This window comes from Bactrocera latifrons, unplaced genomic scaffold (assembly GCF_001853355.1).
Source record: "Bactrocera latifrons isolate USDA-ARS-PBARC rearing strain unplaced genomic scaffold, ASM185335v1 scaffold_8, whole genome shotgun sequence".
In the NCBI taxonomy this organism is placed as follows: domain Eukaryota; kingdom Metazoa; phylum Arthropoda; class Insecta; order Diptera; family Tephritidae; genus Bactrocera; species Bactrocera latifrons.
Genome location: NW_017537489.1, coordinates 943,624 through 962,444, shown reverse-complemented (window position 1 = coordinate 962,444; position 18,821 = coordinate 943,624). Strand labels below are relative to the sequence as shown.

Genomic DNA, 18,821 nt, shown 5'->3' with positions numbered 1-18,821 from the left:
CCTCTTATTTTCAAAAATAATTATTTTTCGAAAAATTTAATTCTATTAAAACAAATACACGTAAACAAATGCCAAAAAAATATTTCGAAAAACTTTTTTAATTGCAATCTAATATTTTGTCTTGTTTTGTCTCGTTTATACATTTCCATGAATTTCAGTAGTTTACAAATAAAAAAAATAATGCTCAATAGTATAACTAAAGTTTTCTAGCGGATTTTGCATTGCTTGAAAACACAATTGAAATTTAGTTTGAAAATGGTAAAAAATTATAATATTTTATTACTAGTATTTTACAGTTTAATTTAATTAATTATTGCAAAATATTTGGAACAATTCGGGATTTTTCAACTTAGATTACAAAAAACTTTATGAATAGATTTTAAAGAAACTCAATAATATTTTTTAAAATCATCTGTTTTATTTAACATCATATTTTTTATTTAAAAAAATTGTCTCTATTTAAAATAATTGATTGTTATTTAAATTGTTTGCGTTTTTGCATTTCAAAGTGCCATTAGAAAAGAGTAGCTTTACTTTTAGCGCACAAAATTACAGTAAACTCGTGTTTGCTCACCAATTTCGCCACAAATTACATTTTTCTTATTATTGTTGTTTGTTTTTACTGCTTACACATAATACGTTTTCCGCTACTATTATTTTGTTTATTAAATTTTTTATTTTAGTTTTTAGTTTTTATTTTGTTTTGAATGCGTCATTAATTCAGTTTAAATTTTTTCAGTTACTCACTAAAAACGGTAAAGTCTTAATAATACTTAAGAATAAAAGGGGAGCGGAGGCAAAACGCTAATGCTTAACAAAGAGAGTATGCTTAAAGCTAGAGCAAAGTAACTGAAGAGTGCTAAAAATAGAAACAATTTATTTCCTTCGCATTTTTGCATGTATATGCAATTTATTATGGACTAAATGCTACAGCAATTATCTTACACACATAAATCTAGTCTATGCACTTATTCCCCTTTTTTAACTACTAAAACTACATTTTCAGTTAACACCGCATTTAAGCCATTTTGTTTTCATTTGCTTCTGCCATGTTTTTTCTTTCAGCACTAGTTTTCTACTGTGTTACTTTATTATTTCTTTTATTTAATTTTTTTTTTATTTTTTGGCTATGCACTACTTATTTTTGCTTTTCTGCATTGTGTGTAAAAAATTCTACAATTTCATTTTTCCACTTTTTTAAACATCTTTATTGTTTTTTGTTTTATGTGTTTTTCTTTCTTAGCAAAAACTGCTTTATTCGCTACAAAATTGAGTCCTTAAGTAACACATACATTCAACGCGCATGCGCCACCTGCCGTTAGCATGCTGTATGCGCTTTGGCTTTACAACATTTTCGAGCATACTATACCAATACTTCATTTTCGTGTTTTTTTTTTGGACTCTTTCCAAATCGCTCTTGGTCGCTCTCGCGTTCGCTCACATTTTTTATGCACATACCCTCTAACTGCTGGTTCATATTATAATAAACTCTCATTTTCAAATTAAAAAATACTTCTTTTTAATTTTTATTTTCACATTTTTGTTTTCTTAAATGCAATTTAGTCCTTATTTCCCCGCCCTTGACTTGACTTAAATTAATATTAACGTTAGTTTACGCCATTTTTGTTTTGCTTCCCTAAAAGAATGAACGCTCAAAACAGCCAATGCCGATATACCTGACCGCGCTTGCGGTAACGCGTTCTCTGCACTTCCTTTCTGTATACATTTGCGTAACGTAACGTGACGTGTGTTAACGTAACGTAACATGATGTACGTAACATAACATAATGTACGTAATGTAACGCCTGCAAATGTTGCAAACAATTGTGTGTGCCAATATGTTGTTTGCCTTCGCTTCAACAATTCTTCATCATCAACCGCTGGTCTCATCATCTTTTCAACTTATTCATTTATATAAAGTTTCTTATGTTTTTTTATTTTTGTTTTTGTCTTGCAAAAGAAATCATTTCATACAAATGTATTTAACAAGTTTTCATACACATTAAATGTGTTCACGTGTGTGTGTATATGTAATTATGCAGTTGGAGACGGAAAGTACAATGTATCTTCGTTTTCGTGTATTAGTATGTATGTATTAGTGTGGCTTGCATTCTTTACGCTTGCTTGTCCGACAATTTGGTACTTTTTATGTCCTCATTGCCACTTATTTATGTAAATACTTGTCGCTTTGCTGCTGCATTTCGCAGTTGCATTACAAACTATTATGTATATGTGTTTAAATTTCTCCTTCAAAAAGTAACAAATAAAAATATAACGGTTAAATGTCATTTATAAAATGAAAAACTCAAAGAAATTCAACAATCTTGTGTAAAATTTCCAGTAAACTCTGCTTCGCTGCTTTCTCAGCTACTTCCTCTTCTTTTACAACAACATCTCAACGTATGCTTCCTTCGTTTTCATTTCAACATCTTCTTTGTTACTTCTCTCATACGGTTATTCTTGTTTTCTAGTTTAAGTATTAAATAAATAAATTGGTTTCACTAAACCCCCACTACACCGTTAGCTTATCAACTTTTTCTACTTTTACATATGCTTCGTCAACCACTTATGCGCTCATTTCATCGTCGTTTCATTAGCTCATTCAAAATGTAAATACTTTAATGTACTCTATTACATAAATACATTCAAAATTCCTTGCATGTTTTTAGCGGGCTTTCAATCATATTTCTCTTACTTTTACATTTTTTCGTTTATCTTATTTCTTTTATGTTTCAATTTTATTTCTTATTATTTTATTTTAGTTAATTTCCACCGGCCAGCACAGTGTGTTTGACTAACGCTTCTTCTTCGTTTATTTAAATATTCAAAAATACAATCATATTGCCTGCTCATAAGATTCTCGTCTCGTCCACTAGCCAGTGCTGGTTCGTGTGCCGCCATTTTGTGTACAGTTTATGACTTTATTACGCTATTAATTATTATTATTATGCACCCGCTGCTTCAAGCCTTTGTTGCTGTTGCTAGTTATAAGCTTGCTCATTACAAATATCGCTTTGCTTTTTTCACTTTCATTTCTGTTAGCGTTTCTTATTACAAATTACAAATGTACATATGTATATAGTATATGTGTTTAGCAATTTTTTCCCTTCTCTTTGCTTCGCTTCTTGTTTGCAGCGTTTTGTTTCGCGTTTTTTTTTTCCAATTTCTATAAGTAAGTATGTATTTATGTGTATGTTTAACTTAGTCTTTACATTTCTCTTCATTTTAATTATTCAACTTTGTTTTAAAATGTCGCCATACTTGCATTCATTATTCTCGCAAACAAATATAAAATATTATTTCGATCCTTTGTTTACTTCATTTATTACATTTTCAAGTTTTTTTTGGTTGCCTTCTCTTACATTTGCTTTGTTGTTGCAGAAAACTGCTTTAAATATTTGTAAATCATTTGCTTTCACTTGTTTTCATAGTGGCAACCCATAGTTCATTATATATTTGAATTTTCAATTTATTATTTGGTTTATATTCTATTTGTTTTTATTGTTGTTGGTTGTCGCCGATATCCTTGTTGCAGTCACAGTTGTTGTGGTTGTTGTTTAAGTTGTGGCAATATTTGTATTGTTTTGTATTTCTTCGTTTTGTCCTTCCACTTGTTTCTTATATTTTTTATTCTTGTTGTTATTATTATCGTCTATACTACTGTTGCATATTATCCTGTTGTTGTTGTTGTTGTTGTTCGCGTTTATCCGATTCCACTTCCAACTCCCATTAGAGTGTCAATCGCGGCATCATAATATTACATCTGCAAGTGGAAAATTGTAAAATTAAATACCGTTAAGTTACTGCTCATTTAATAAAAACAATTAAAATATTGTTTGCATATTCAAACAATTTGCAAAGCCAAAGGGAAAGAGAAAAGTATGTTTAAATTTATATACATCTGTATATGTGCATAAATATATAAACAAACTCCAAAACAGCATTCAGCATTTCTTACAGCGAAGTAGTTAAACATTATCAAATCAAATCAAATATAAACTATTTTTTTAATCAGAAAATTTTTAAATATTATTTCTCACTGCGCGATATTTACCTCACAGTTTTCAGTATTTATCTAAAATTAATTTTACCCATTTTAATCTAATAGAATTAAGTTTTCTAATTTTCGAGTTGATATTATTTTTGATAAATTTAAAAAAAAAAGTTATTACCAAAACTGTAAAAAAATTACAATATTTTAAAAAAAAATTACAATATTTTTTTATCCCTGTTTTCCGTATAATGCCGTTGCATTAAAATAGCCACCTTGGCGTATAAGTAACATTGCTGTCTTCCTAGGCGTATGAGTAATTTTACCATTTTTTGTGTTGCTATCTACCCTGATATAACCACTGTTCGCAATCCTGTAAAATTTTTTTACACCTATTATTGTTTATTTTTATACTCTTGCAACAACATGTTGCTACAGAGCATAATAGCTTTGTTCATCTAACGGTTGTACGTATCACCTAAAACTCGACGAGATAGATATAGGGTTATATGTATATAAATGACCAGGATACCGAGATGAAATCCGGGTGACTATATATGTGAACCCTAGTATCTATAGATGACTTTTGGCCGAAAATGTCTGTCAATGTATAGGATATACAATTGAAATTCAGAGAGAATACTTTCCTGACAATAGTAACTCTGTGTATCAAAAATGGTTTGAATCGGGTCAATACTGAATTGAGCCCCCATATACCTAATATAAAGATTTTAGAACTTCCAGGTGACTTTATACTACAAATATTGGCAAATATTTGAGTTAACTCAGTGAAAAATACAGAGCGTGTTTTTCTCTTAATAGTATGTCTTTGTGGTTAAAATAGCTAAAATCCGTCTGGTTTTACTTCATTTGATTGGTAATTGTTTGTGAGGTAGCTTAATGAAACCCAGGGAATATTTTTTTTAGTAAGTGGCATGATAATAGTTAATAGAAAAAATCGGGTCGATGTTACCACAACTCCCATATAATACATATGGGATCCTGTGGTTGACGTTTTACATCATTATTTCCCTGTTATTGATCCTTGCAAGCTCTTCCTTATTATTCCCTTATATAATATTATTAGGAATTAAATAAACAATAAACAAGGTTTATTTTTTTAATGATACATATGTCTAGAATATTTTCCCAAATTTTCAAGGCAGCCTTTCAATAATTTTAAGGACCTTAAAACAAAGGGTTCCTAAACATTATTTTACCTCTCGTCCACTTAAGTATTTTCGAAACATTCAATATGAGTCCTTCATTATAACCAACTGCTCTCAGAAAATAATAGGCACAAACTTAACATCCACTCAAATCTTGTAATGTAGTTCAAAACTTAGAAATTTTTCGGTTGTCGAAAAAAAAGATGGAAATTTCCTACACTCTTCGTAAGGCCTAGTGTTTATTAATAAGAACAAATACTTAAAATCTGCCTTCATTAAAACATAATCGATTTAATCAATTTTTTTTTCGCTTAAAGTAAAATTAAGGGTCCTAAACTGTAAAATAGTGGAAAAAATTTCACTGTTAAAAATACTGCTGTGTCGAAGCGTTTGGACCAGTCAGTTTCAGCATTTTACACTTGAAATACAAGTACTAGGAAACTGTGTGCGGGTTTTTGTTTTAATATTTCAAACAAAAATTTAGCATATTTCATCAGTAGAAGTTTGATGTCGAAAATATTCTCAAAGTCAGACTTTTCTGGGAAACTCTAGATTGCTCTAAGCTCAATCATTTCATGGGGCATTACCGTAACTATTCATACTGCTGAAAAATCTTTTAGTAAAATACATAGGTAAATGATTTTACTATGAACAGTTTTCAGAAAATCAAAGAAAATTAAAACTAAAATAATATATAGATACATATATAGCACTAAAATTATGATGCCTTAAACCACGTATTACGCACAAGACGTGCGTCAAGACATATGTATATTGATATAGAAAGTATGTAGACATACATATGTAAGTCTAATATGTACAAAGCACTAATCTGGACTACATAAAGTCATATTTATATCTGAAACGGCAAATGAGATGAACGCTCGTGCCACCAAGGACACACTGGTAACTGTCGTTATCGTCGTTAGGTGTGATGCCATCGTAATGGTGATGTGCCGAAAAGGTGTGAAGGACACGCAGGATAATATGCATAATGATAGTAATGACCGTCAAACGCTACCATGCAACATAACCTCCATAGAACTTAACTAACAAGCACAGCAAAAAATACAACAACAGAAAAAAAAATACCAATGGTGATGCGATCTTTACAAACTGAGCTGAGGCAGGTGATGGAATGCTCGAAATGAATCAGTGGCGTAGACGAATAAAATATGATATGGTATATGAATAGAAAACTGAGTGCTCGGTTGAAGATTGAGGGCATGTGAATGCAAGTACTCGTTCGTGTTTGTATATGTAATATATGTATGTATGTAAAGTATGAAGCTATGCACAATATTTCTGAGCAGATAAGCACAAACAGACAAGCAAAGTAGGCAAGCACAAACAGGCGGCAGGCAGCAATAAAACACAGCACAGCGCATAGGAAAAAATAGATGACGACAAAGAGCATATAGTAAAGAGTAAACGACAAAAAAAAATAAAAAATAAAATAAAAAATATGTGGCGAGGAATTAAGGCGTATGAGTGTGTGTGTATGCAGTTTTGAAGGTAGCTTTGGCAGGCAGGTGAGAACAAGGACCATATTTATAATGCGAGGCAAATATGCCTTTGAAATAAAATAATAAAAGTAATAATAATGAAAAATCGCTGAGAATATGTGTCAGAAATTAATTAAACGAAAATTAGCGCGATGCGTGTTTGTGAAATAAGGCAAAGCAATAATGTGTGTAAGGGTGTGTGTGGACATGGATATTTTAATAAAGCTAGGCTTTGGATTAACGTTGGCAGAAACGCAAACATTTTATGAAAATTAAACCATATGAAAGTTGAAATGAAAAAATATAAAAATATATGAAAACGCTATAAATATATTATATTTGTATGTATATATGTACATATATACGAGAGTAACCCAATAATTATTTATCCTACAAAAGAAAAACGAAAATTAAAAAAATAGTGATTTATTTTTTAACACGGTCCACTTTTAGCTCAATAAATTTGTTTCAGTAATACTCCAACTTCTTTAATCCGACCGAAAAACTCATTTGTGCGGGCCTGGTAAATAGGCTTTCATGGGAGCCTCTACATTCGTTTAAATTTCTGCCTTGCGACCGATTCTTATAATTGAAACCCAAAAAATAAAATCATACTAAACTAGAGAATACGGTGAACGCGGCAGCAGTTCGCAGCCTAGTTCGATCAATCTTGCCGTGGCGACACCGGTGTGGGCCGTGGGTAAAAAAATTGTTTCTTTTTGAAATTATTCCATATTTTCTGTGACCCTTCTCGGGTAGTCGAAGTAAATCACACCTTGTGAATCCCAGAAAACGACGACCATCTTCTTTCGTATTGATAATACAGTCTTTTCTTTCGTCAAAGCAGGTTCAAAGGTTGTGGTTTACTGTTAAGATTGTTTTTTGAACTTTGGTGTGGATTTATATTAAGTCGATGGTTTCGAAAGCCACACAGATATTTGTTTATATTAGCCGTCAACCATAATGTACATGATAGTAAATTTCTCTAGCGTGAGTGGATCTAAAGAGTGGTGAGACCTTAGTGACTAAGGCGTTACCCTATACATACGATATACATATGTATCTCTTGTAGTATTGATGATCTTTCTCAATATTATAAGCAAAATCATAATTTAGCATTAGGTTAGGATGACAAGTCAACAGGAAATGGGAAGGTAAAGTACGCTATCAGCTAGCTGACATGCAACAAATCACAACACACTATACAGTTTGTTTTTGGCCAATTAAAATTGTTGTTTTTTGGTCTCACGCAATAAGCTAACTAAGTGACGCCAACAATGCAAATTGTTAAAGTAAACTAAAAATTACAAAAAAAAAAAATAAAAATAAAATAAAATTGAAAAATAATATATGTACTTTCACTATTAAGTGCAAAGTATTCGTTAAACGCGTTTTAATTAATTTAATAGTAACTAAAAAAAAAATTAAGAAATAATGAAAAGTTAAATTTTTTTTTAATTTTAGGCACTTTTAAAAATTTGCTCGAAATGTTTTTAGTTTTTGTTTGGTTTGTAAGTCACACGCACTCACCTCGCGATGACCTATTTGGGAGCGGCTGGATGTGGATACTGTGTATATGCCTCATCGGGTGATGCAGCTGTGCTAGCCTGTTCGGAATCTGTCATTGGCATTGTTGGAATAATTGTTGGTTGTGCATAATATGGATAAGTTGGACTAATATACTGTAATGATGGAGAGAAATTCTATAAAAAAATCAAATAAAGAAAGAAAAACAAATTTCATATTTAACGGTTAATATTCACTTATTAATGGCCAGAACGAAGATGATGATGATCATGATCATGATGATGATGATGATAAAGATGCATAGAAATTTTTGATTTAGAATTTCATTTGCAATTATTTTATATACAAAATTTGTGTATGGAAATGGAGAGAGGACAAGGTGGATGATGTAATTTTTGCTATTTCATGTTTATATATTTTAGATTAAGTACTATAAGTGATAAAATAAATTGTTTCTTCATTTCAAAAAAATTAAAAGATAATGACAAGAAACTTTCAAATTTCACTTTCAGCAAAAGTTTCTTACAAAAATTAAAATAAAAATTTACAAAAACATTAAATTACAATCTCATAAAACTCTTGTGCTGTTATACGAAATTGTGTTGTTGTAATTGAACTTGAACCAAACGTGTTATTTACACACACAGATACGGTAGAATGTTTGGTAAACTTTGTGACACAACAAAAAAAATCGATTTGTGCTTCGACAAAGAATTTGATTGCGAAAATGCTCAGCAATTGCTGTAATGCCATAAGTCACTTGTGCTCAGTATGAATGTGGATTTTTTATTAACTTTTCTATATGTAAATATATGTATGCGAGTGTCTGACTTAACGGTTCGTAACGTGCATATTTCAAAAATGAGTGTACTTTCTGTAAAATGTTAGTCTACTCGAGATTTCTACTCACTCAAATTCACTAATATTCATAAATGTTAAATTATAGTTTATACTTACGGAATTGCCAATTTGCAATGTGGCTAATTGTGGCACCATTGGTCCATATGGCACAGACGGATCACCACTGACCATCATCGAGATGCCGCGTGGTTGCACCTGATTAACAGCGTCTGGTTTGTAGGATGCGACACCCAATTGTGGGGCAGCAGCCATTTGTATGTACTGTGTGAGGAAGACATTACAACATGTTAGAGATTTTTAACAATTGAACGTAAACATTTTTATTATGTGAAGAGAATAAAAAAATTGTCATAAAGTCAGAGAATAACTCTGCGGATCCTTCTCTGCAGATATACCGGCGAGGGAGTTGTGGGTGAGAAGAAGCCGTTGGAGGAGAGGGGCAGTGAGCTTCTTTACGGATGCGTCAAAGCTTGAGGGGAAGGTTGATGGTGGGGCTTATTGTCACAGGCTGATACAGTATCAATTTCAGCTTCAGACTTTCTGACTTAAGGACTAAGATAGCAGCAGATTTACTGCTCCGGAGTGCAGCCTCTTTCAGAGAAGTGACCATCCACACTTAGATAGCTGGGCGGCGATAAAATCTGTGAACTCATTAACAGTGCGTCCTGGGCTGGTCAAAGAGTGCCTAACCTCGCTATCAATAGCATCGAGTGTTTTTGCGATAAGATTGGTTTGGGTACCGAGCCAGAGGAATGGGAGCGGGTCGCTGCTTCTATATACTTTTATGTTCTACTATTTTGGCCTAAGATCGATCGCACGAGATCTAGTGATTTCTTTGCCCTCAGTAGGGCTAGCCTCTCCCTAGTTGTGTGGACTTGGCGGCCATGCTGTAAGGCTGGGAATTTTATCAGACGCCATATGGAAGAAGATGAGGTGGAAGTAAGATAAGATAAGATAATGAATGAGGATTGCACCGCGACCTAGGGTCTATTGTGCCCTCTACTAACTCACAGAACTCAACACTTCCTTCTTGACTGTAACGCGTTACTGAGGTTAAGACTTAAGCACTTGGGAGCGCATACTTCAGATATCAAACCGAACCAACGGGATTGGAAATTAAACGCCTATGCAAATTTTTATTGGTTTTGCTAAATTATTAGTTCCAACACAGAAGCTCTTAATTTCTATGGCTTCACAAAGAACTACAGATATAGGTCCTTGTGTGCTCTCTTTAGATCAGACTAACCCAAGAACATAGTGGGTCGAACTAAAAATAATGATTTTCCTTTCCCTCAGAATAAATTGTCAAAGTTAGGAACTTTTTAGTGTTTTAAATTGCACTAACTCTTTTAATAGCATGGTGAATTATTTTATTATTTGATTGATAAAAAATGATTTAGACTAATCACTATTGCAGACCCTTTCAAAATTAGTATTAAATTATTAAAATAACTGATGACGTTCGTCACTTTACAGAATACTCATCGAAGCAGTTAACTATTAAGAGGCAGCCAATATCATACAGAAAACGAAAATTCAAAGCTTCATAAACTTAGTAAATTTTAAAACAACATTTCGAACGTTAATCTCAAGGTTCACTCGAAAATCAGAGTACCTGATCTTGCTACGCTAAACCTAGGTACTAAATGTCGCAAGTCCCTACACGGCGATCTTTGCGATAAAACTGACTTTTTGGACAAAATTGTAACACAAAAAACTGTCTTCCTTAATTATGTACGGTCCCCTAAAGTACGCTATCCTGTAAATTTGATTCACCCAAGAAAGAGGAAAGCTGAGGGATAGAGGGATTATCTGAATCTATATCAGATAGCATGTGTTAGGAAGCATATTACGTCATTATTGTGCTTTGAATTGAATGCTATTTGTAGGGAGTTGTTGTCTTTGTGTTCTGTGTTCCTAGAAAAAGGCAAAAACCTTTTTGTATTTGTGCGTTTCCTGCTTTTTTACATCCTCTATTGTAGCGCCCTGCCAGGCTTGAGAATGGATTAATAGTTTCTTTGAGTTTTAAATTAAATTTTTTTTAAAACACGAACCAGTTGTATAAATAGGTACTTATGTATAAATTTTAATCATGCCACACACTTATAAATTCCGTCGTGGTCAGAGAAGTGTTAAAACCTTATACTAAATACTACAATGAAATATCATTTGTGTTGTATTTCACTTACTTGATCCTCAACTTGTGGTATTTGCTGTGTCATCATATAACCGGGTATCCATTGCGATCCAGTCGTCATTGGATAACTGCTAACCGGTGGTGCACTAAAACGTGAATACGGCACGCCAATTGGTGTGCCAACATTAACACTAACACCATTCTGTTGCATAGTCGGATCATAGGTGACCGGCATCCCTTCGGTGGGATCACGCCACGTTCGCGCATTTGGATCAGGATTTTTATAGAGATTCTTCTTTTTTGGACCACCATCGGCGAATTTAACCAAAAGTGGATCTTTGGCACCCTGTATTGTATTACCATTGAATATCTGTATGATTTGCTCACACTTCTCACGACTCTCCATGCGTGCAAAGCCAACACCTACATAATATTATATGAGATCATATGGAATTAATTTGGGTTATGATGTATGCTGTCAAGTGAGTTTACCTTTTGAGTTCATCTGCTGATCGCGCAATATGCGAGTCGACACAACTTGCCCATATTTCGAGAGCATATTCTCCAAGTCCGTCTCTTTGAAATGTGGTGGCAAATTTGCAATGTACAAATTTGTTGGATCCTGTTCTTGTTGCTGTTTCGTGAATTGCCATCATTAACGGTATAATCGCGTGTTGACAGGTGTGTTGTATGTGCGTGTGTATTTGTGGGCGTGGTCATATATATAATTGTTAAAATGTGATGAGTAAACGATATTTCGTTGAATTTGTTTGATTTTTTTTTAATTTGTTTTTATTTTTGTTGCATTTACAGTGCGACAGTAAAGTAAAACGTACAAAGCATATCGAGCGCAATGTATTTGTGTTTGTATATTGCAAGTGTGGTTATATTTTTTCATGTTGGTAATGGCATTAGTTGAGTGTTGTTGTTTCATTATAAAAAAGTGTAGTGTTTTGATGCATTTTTGTGTTGTTGTTGTGGTTTTTTGTAGTTGTTATTATTTTCGAACGCCGCAGTTTTCGTAAACGTTGCATTACACGAGCATTAGATGAAGAAATATTTGGAAATAGAACAGTGATTGGTTAGTTAAATTTCATTGTTGGGCTAATATTTTTGGAAAAGCGTGTAAATGTAGTGTAAATGTAAGTATGTATGTATGTGTGTGCATATAAATATGTGTATGACAATTTGTATGCATGTAAATACCTAGTTAAATATACGTTTGTATGTATGTATATGCTTATGTATATGTACTGTCTCTTATACACATCTAGATGTGTATAAGAGACAGGTATGTATGTGTGTGCATATAAATATGTGTATGACAATTTGTATGCATGTAAATACCTAGTTAAATATACGTTTGTATGTATGTATATGCTTATGTATATGTATGTGTTAATTATGCCTTTGTAGTGCGGGTCTTCAATGTTACTTCATTTTGTTAGTGTACGTAAATGATATTACTTAGATAATCTATTCATATACTTACAGAGTATTCTATTTATTAATTATATATGTATTTACATATTTTATATCAAAAGTGTGTGTATGTTTCCCTTAGAAAATCATTAATATTTTTAATCACAAAAAGCATTTTTGCTTTCAATTAAATTAATTTAGAAATATAATTAATTTTATTAATTGAGAAAAAAATATTTATTCATTTAATAGTTTTGTTCATCGAAGGCACATCTTATATTATTATAAAAGTCAAAATATTTAGACATGTGCTAATTTTTTCAACAAAATATACGCCTTAGTCGGGCACAGTGTTGAATAAGGCTTTACCCGATGGTAAAAGTACCTGTTTCTATGAATGGTTGGTTGTTATGAAAAGTTCTCAACTGCTCAACTGCTAGTTTGTCGATTTTTACTATGAAAAAACATCGCTTCCTTGAACACTTATGATACATACGGAAGCATTGATAATATCAAGAGAGTATTTTGGTTAGACTAATTATGTGCGAATGAGATCATGAAAATAGGTTGTCTGATACCAAAAGTCATCCCGAAGTAGATCTGTATCAATTTAACGGATTTTTAAGGTACATAATAATTAAAATAACTAAAGCTAGTTGAAAGAGTCGTCAAACCGAACTCTGGCTCGAGGGAGTTGTGGATGCGAAGAAGCCGTTGGAGGATGGGTCAAAGCTTGGGGGAAAGGTTAGTGGAAGCGTTTACTCCAGCTCCAGATTTTCTGACGATTACAGTGTCTTCCAAGTCAAAGTTGCGGCCATTAAGGTATCAGCGGATCTAATGTTCCGGAGTGCAGCATGCTTCAGAGAAGTGATCATTCACTCAGATAGAAGAGCGGCACTACTAGCCTTGAACTGGGCTTCGCGAAAGCTTTGTCAGCGCTGCGCTACCATCGGTACACACGTTGTCGCAAAAGCCTTTTAACTCAAGATCGATCGCAAGAGATCTAATGATCTTTTTTGCCCTCAGTAATGTTGAATATTCCTAGTTGTGATGCTTTTATGGTAGCAGCCTATTGCTCTATTGGCAAATGCCGTAAGGTTCAAATTCTTACCAAACGCCATTTGTAGAAGCTGTATGGAAGAAAATAAGGTGGAAACAACTCAACACTACCTTACTTCCGCGGGCTAGTGCGTTTGGGAGCTTTTAACTTAAATGAAAGGTAATAGCGCTGAAGAGCATCCTAAGGAGAATTACTGACCTTGCTCTGTATATTTTTGAAATTTGTGTTTTGCGGTTTAGATATGCGGTATTAGATATACGCGCACACACACTTTTCATATGTCCTTACAGATTCTTAATAAGTGTTAGTTACGTAATATTAATATTATAAAAGCTTATGGTTTGCGTTTAAATCATCATTAAGGCCATTGTTTTCCAAAGTGGTAACCAATTTAGCCTTTTTCAGTGACTTAATTGGCTTTGATGAAATCTCTAAATTTTTTCAATGACTTTTAAGTTGGAACAGTGTGAGTCATGGAAGATATCCCGATTCAACCGGCTGAAGGCTGAGCATTAGAAAAGGTTGTAAAGAAAAACCATAAGCTTAAAATATTTAATTTATACCTTAGTTACTTAGTAGTTTTTAGTGACAAATATAATATGATTTGATATACGTAGATATGTATATAAAGATGTATACAAATGCATAATATAATACTTTTTATAAATTTCAATAGTTCTTGGGTTTATAAGGCCGGCGCAGTAGTAGCTTTTACTATTTGAAATGAAGTTTTATTCTCTGGACTAATCGGAAAAATATATTCTAATGACAAAAAGGGGTTATTTACGCAATTACTAAAAGTTAAATATTTTTCACTTAAATCTTATTACTACATATGTAGTCCAAATTATTAAAAAAATGCTCTAGTATGATTGATTTAATGGTTTAAGAAAAAAGTTCGATTTGTACAACTTAGTACTAGAAACTATATATTAAATGTTAATTACATTATATAATAATTTTTTTTTTCTGTGGAATGTTAAATCATAAATAGGTAGTCGAAAGATTCAAATGATTTGTGGAGTGTAAGCTATAGATTGTCCTATATTATTTTGTGTGAAATGACAACTTCTTAGAAAATGCTCTACAATTTCAGCTCTATACCAATTATATTGAACAGTTTTCAGACCCTGTCAATTTATTTATTCTATTCTATAGGCTTTTTTGAGCTCAAAAGTGACTATTTGAGTTAGAAGACTATTATTCTATTTTAGTACTATAACTAGCCTCTTCTCACATTAAGAATTGCTATTTCAGAATTGAATTTTGCTCTTTTCAGTAATCTCATCTACGAATTTGAGAGTTAGGGAATTATTTCTGAAATTTTTTTTCAAGACTGCGGCCTTTTCTAAGATCAAAAATTAGTTAGTAGTTTAAGAGTCTCTTCTAAGATTATAAATTAATATTTGAGATTTTTGCTTTTGTTCTGGGCTTTTTCCAAGATTAATATGTCCATTTGAAAGTTAGAATATTAATTCTTCAATTCCGCAGTCTCTTCGAAGGTTAGAAAAGGCTATTTGAGATTTAGAAGTTTACATCCTCAATTCTGTAGACTCTTCTAGTGTCAAAAATTATTATTCGAGAGCTAAATATGACTATTTTTGAGTTAGAAAATCATTTCCGGAATTTCCTTTCTTTAATGTCGTAGTGTTTTCTAAGATTTAAAATTGATATTTGGGATTTGGAAGATTTTTGGTTGTGTTCAGTGGTTTTTCCAAGTAAAGAAATGCCTTTTTGAGAGTGAGAATATTTTTTCAATTCCGTTGTCTCTTCTCAAATTAAATATTACTCTTTGAAATTTAGAATATTAATTCTTCAATTCCTTAGTCCCTTCTAAGTTTAGAAGTGACTATTTGACCTTTAGAAGATTACATCTTCAATTCTATAGTCTCTTTTAGTATTAAAATTGCTACTTGAGAGCTAGAACATTATGACTTTTGAGTTAAAAAATTACTATTTGAAGTTCAGAAGTTTATTTCTTTAATTCTGTATGCTTTTCTTTTATTAAAAATCAGGATTATTTAAAAAACTATTTCTTCTACTCTCCAGCCTTTTTGGAAATAAAAAAAGAGTTGAACTCTGTATTCTACTGAGGAGTTTTTCAAAGTACAAAACAGCTCAATTCTCTCAGTAGTAAGCTCAATAGAAATGAGAAAGAATCCGGGCACCCAGAGTAAACATGCACTTTAGAAAATTAGAAAGATATTTTGTATATTCTTATAGTTATATAGGGCATCGCGGTGTATGTTTTTGAGACTAATATCTTGAAAACAAATAGAAGCACTTGTTAAAGCTAAGACTAAAAACATAGCCTATCAACTAATAGTAATGTAAACTTCTCTCATATGTTCTGAAAGGAAGTTGGTTTTAGGATTTATGATTCTCTCCAATTAATTATATTTTTGATATAATTGTTATGTATTACGTTTAAGAAGATTTACACTATCCAAATTTAAATTTAGGTACGTATTATATAATACATAATTAAGAACCCTTTCGACTACATAATTTATGTAGCTAATGTTTTACATTTTAACATTCCGGTATTAGTCACAATTAAGAAAATTATTAGAACGTTACTAATTTTTTTGTTTTGCAAAATATTTAGGTACTCATCAAAATTATAACTAACTATGTAAACTCTATTTAATTCTATACAAAAAAGAGATGATTGTGTAAATGGTTTCTTTGTAATAAGAAGTATTTTGGTTGAGTTGAGATAACTACGTTCCGATATGTTCTGTTTCGCTAGTTGTATGTTTTTTGTCGTAATTTTAAGATATGTAAATGTTATTGTGATTGTACGTGAAGGATGATGTATGATTCCCCGCTTCAATACTTTTGTCTTTTTTACAATAGTTTAGGAAGTTTATTTACACACTTGGCTTTGTAGATATTTGAAATAAATATTTACATTTTTTCACATTTATATAGCAATAAAAACAACAATAAGCCTTTCCCTAACTTAAAACAATGATTTATAATAATTTTGCCTTAAATTTTGGATGGAGAGCACTTCACAACAACTTGAAGCTATGATTCCACTTATATTTAAAAAATAAGCTCTTTTATTTATCAATTGTGAATCTAGAAGTAGATATAGTATTCGCTCTATTTAATTTTTTGTTTTAATATAGACCAGTTGAGAATTACTTGCAAATATGATGACCGGCCTCACAAATACAACTCTGTGGGATTATTGCCCTATCACGCTCAATTTAATGTTGTGTGTTATGTATGATGAATAACTGAAAATTTTTTTTGAATATTTCTTAAAAAATCTACTCATAACTTACTAAATACGCTCTCTTGAAAGTCAACACTTTTACTAAATTTACATTTAAAATAAATACTAGTTATTAACTGTTTATTTTCTAGAAAATTTACGCTAAAACTGTTTATAAAAATATATAAAGAATTAACATACTAAGTTCTTATATACTTATGTAACTCAAACACTATTTGGTTCGTTTTTGGTTTCAATAAATAATGGTACTCAGTTACCTACTTTCCGGAGCACAAACTTCTAAATTAGTTTTGTTTCTTTACTGCTAAAGGAATCATTGGAGAAAGTAAATACTTCAGTTTTATATTTTGTATACAACTTTTTATAATAATAATAATGGAAGAGTATGACTTGCTTTGGAAGGTCAAATATGAAATTGAGGTGTTGAGAGAGAAAGATATGGGCTTTCCGTTATAAAATATTGAAAGCTTATAATGTATTTATAGTGGAATTAATAAAATCGACTGTTTCCTTTAAATTATATTATTACGTTCAAAATTAAGAAAGCGTTCTGTGTAAGCTTCCAATTTATTTCTTATTGAATTATTCAAAATGACGATTTATCGCTGGATACATAATATTTCGTTAAAAAAAATGAAAGTTTTGGTGAAAGCTTATCATGTACATGTTAAAGAAAGATTTCGTGAAAGCTTCCAATTTACTTCTTTTAGAATTAACAAAAATTACGATTTAACGCTTAAAACATAATATTTCGTTCAAAGAAAATGAAAGCCACGTGGAGAACTTTGGTATACAGGACAAAGAAAACTTTTGTAAAAACTTGTAATTTATTTTTAATAAAATTATTACAAATGTAAGTTCGTTCTTTAAATTATATTATTAAATAGAAATTAAATGTCAGTTTTTGTGAAAGCTTCTATCTTAGTTATTACGAAATTTTTAAAAATATTCCGTTCAAAGGTATTGAAAATTTTGGTGAAAGCTAGAAATGGATTTGTAATGAAATCAACTATTTTTTTAAGTATATTATTCCGTACTAATGTAAGAAAGCTTTGTGAATGCTTTCAATTTATTTCTTATAGAATTATTAAAGAATTACAATCAATCACTTGAAATATAATATTTCATTCAAAGAAATGAAAGATTTGGTGAAATCTTTTTGTGAACATCACAAAGAAAAGTTTTGTGAAATTATTCGAAATACATTATTTTCTATAAAGCTAATAAAAGTTTTTGTAAAAGCTCAATATGTATTAGTAGTGAAATCATTGAATATATTATTATTTCCTGTATTAATTGCTACCTTACTAACTCCTACGATTTTATGTTTCTATCGCGCTGTCTCTCTCTGTCACCTTACTATTGTATTGAACCTTCCAAAGCTTACTCAAACTACAGCTACATAAATGATATGCTATTTAAGTACGAGTGTATAGGTATATATAACATTTAAATTTTACGCTAATTAACAGTTATAATTAAAAAAATGAGAACTACTTATACAAAAAAGTAAAATAAATAAAAATAGAGTAACATACATACAAGTATAATATACATGTACCAATAATGTCTATTTGAAAATTTCACTAATGATTCAACTACATATGTTTCAAGTATGTTTTTGGTTTCTATTACTAATATTTAAGGTTGTGGGATTATGGGAACACTACAAATATGAACTAAGAATCAAGAAAGAAAATAATTAAAAAAAAAAAACAGTAGAAGATATTAAAAACTAAAGTTGAATTGAAACTCACTTTATAATTTAAAATGGAAGCATATGGCAGCACTATCTAGTGTATTTGTATTTGCTACAAACATGTACAAATTTAGCTTAAGTTACCTCGCTTGAACACGTCAATATGCGTGAAGAGCTGTGCTTTGTAGAATTTCTTCGTAAAA

General features: G+C 31.3%; 1 protein-coding gene across 8 annotated transcripts in view; it reads right to left on the bottom strand.

Moving 5' to 3' along the window:
- Nucleotides 1–1,387: 1,387 nt before the first annotated feature.
- Nucleotides 1,388–18,821, bottom strand: part of LOC108976791 (protein alan shepard) — a 536,538-nt gene continuing 519,104 nt past the window's right edge. For 4 of the 8 annotated variants that reach the window (XM_018946123.1, XM_018946121.1, XM_018946125.1 and 1 more), the window contains exons 6-9: nt 11,683–11,824; nt 11,243–11,613; nt 9,150–9,314; nt 8,207–8,368 (exon numbers count right to left, since the gene is read on the bottom strand). In XM_018946123.1, the coding sequence (XP_018801668.1) occupies nt 8,207–8,368; nt 9,150–9,314; nt 11,243–11,613; nt 11,683–11,824 (840 nt within the window). Of the gene's footprint in view, nt 3,764–8,195; nt 8,369–9,149; nt 9,315–11,242; nt 11,614–11,682; nt 11,825–18,821 lie in introns of those variants that run through there. The other 4 variants (XM_018946127.1, XM_018946122.1, XM_018946119.1 and 1 more) reach the window with 3 other exon arrangements.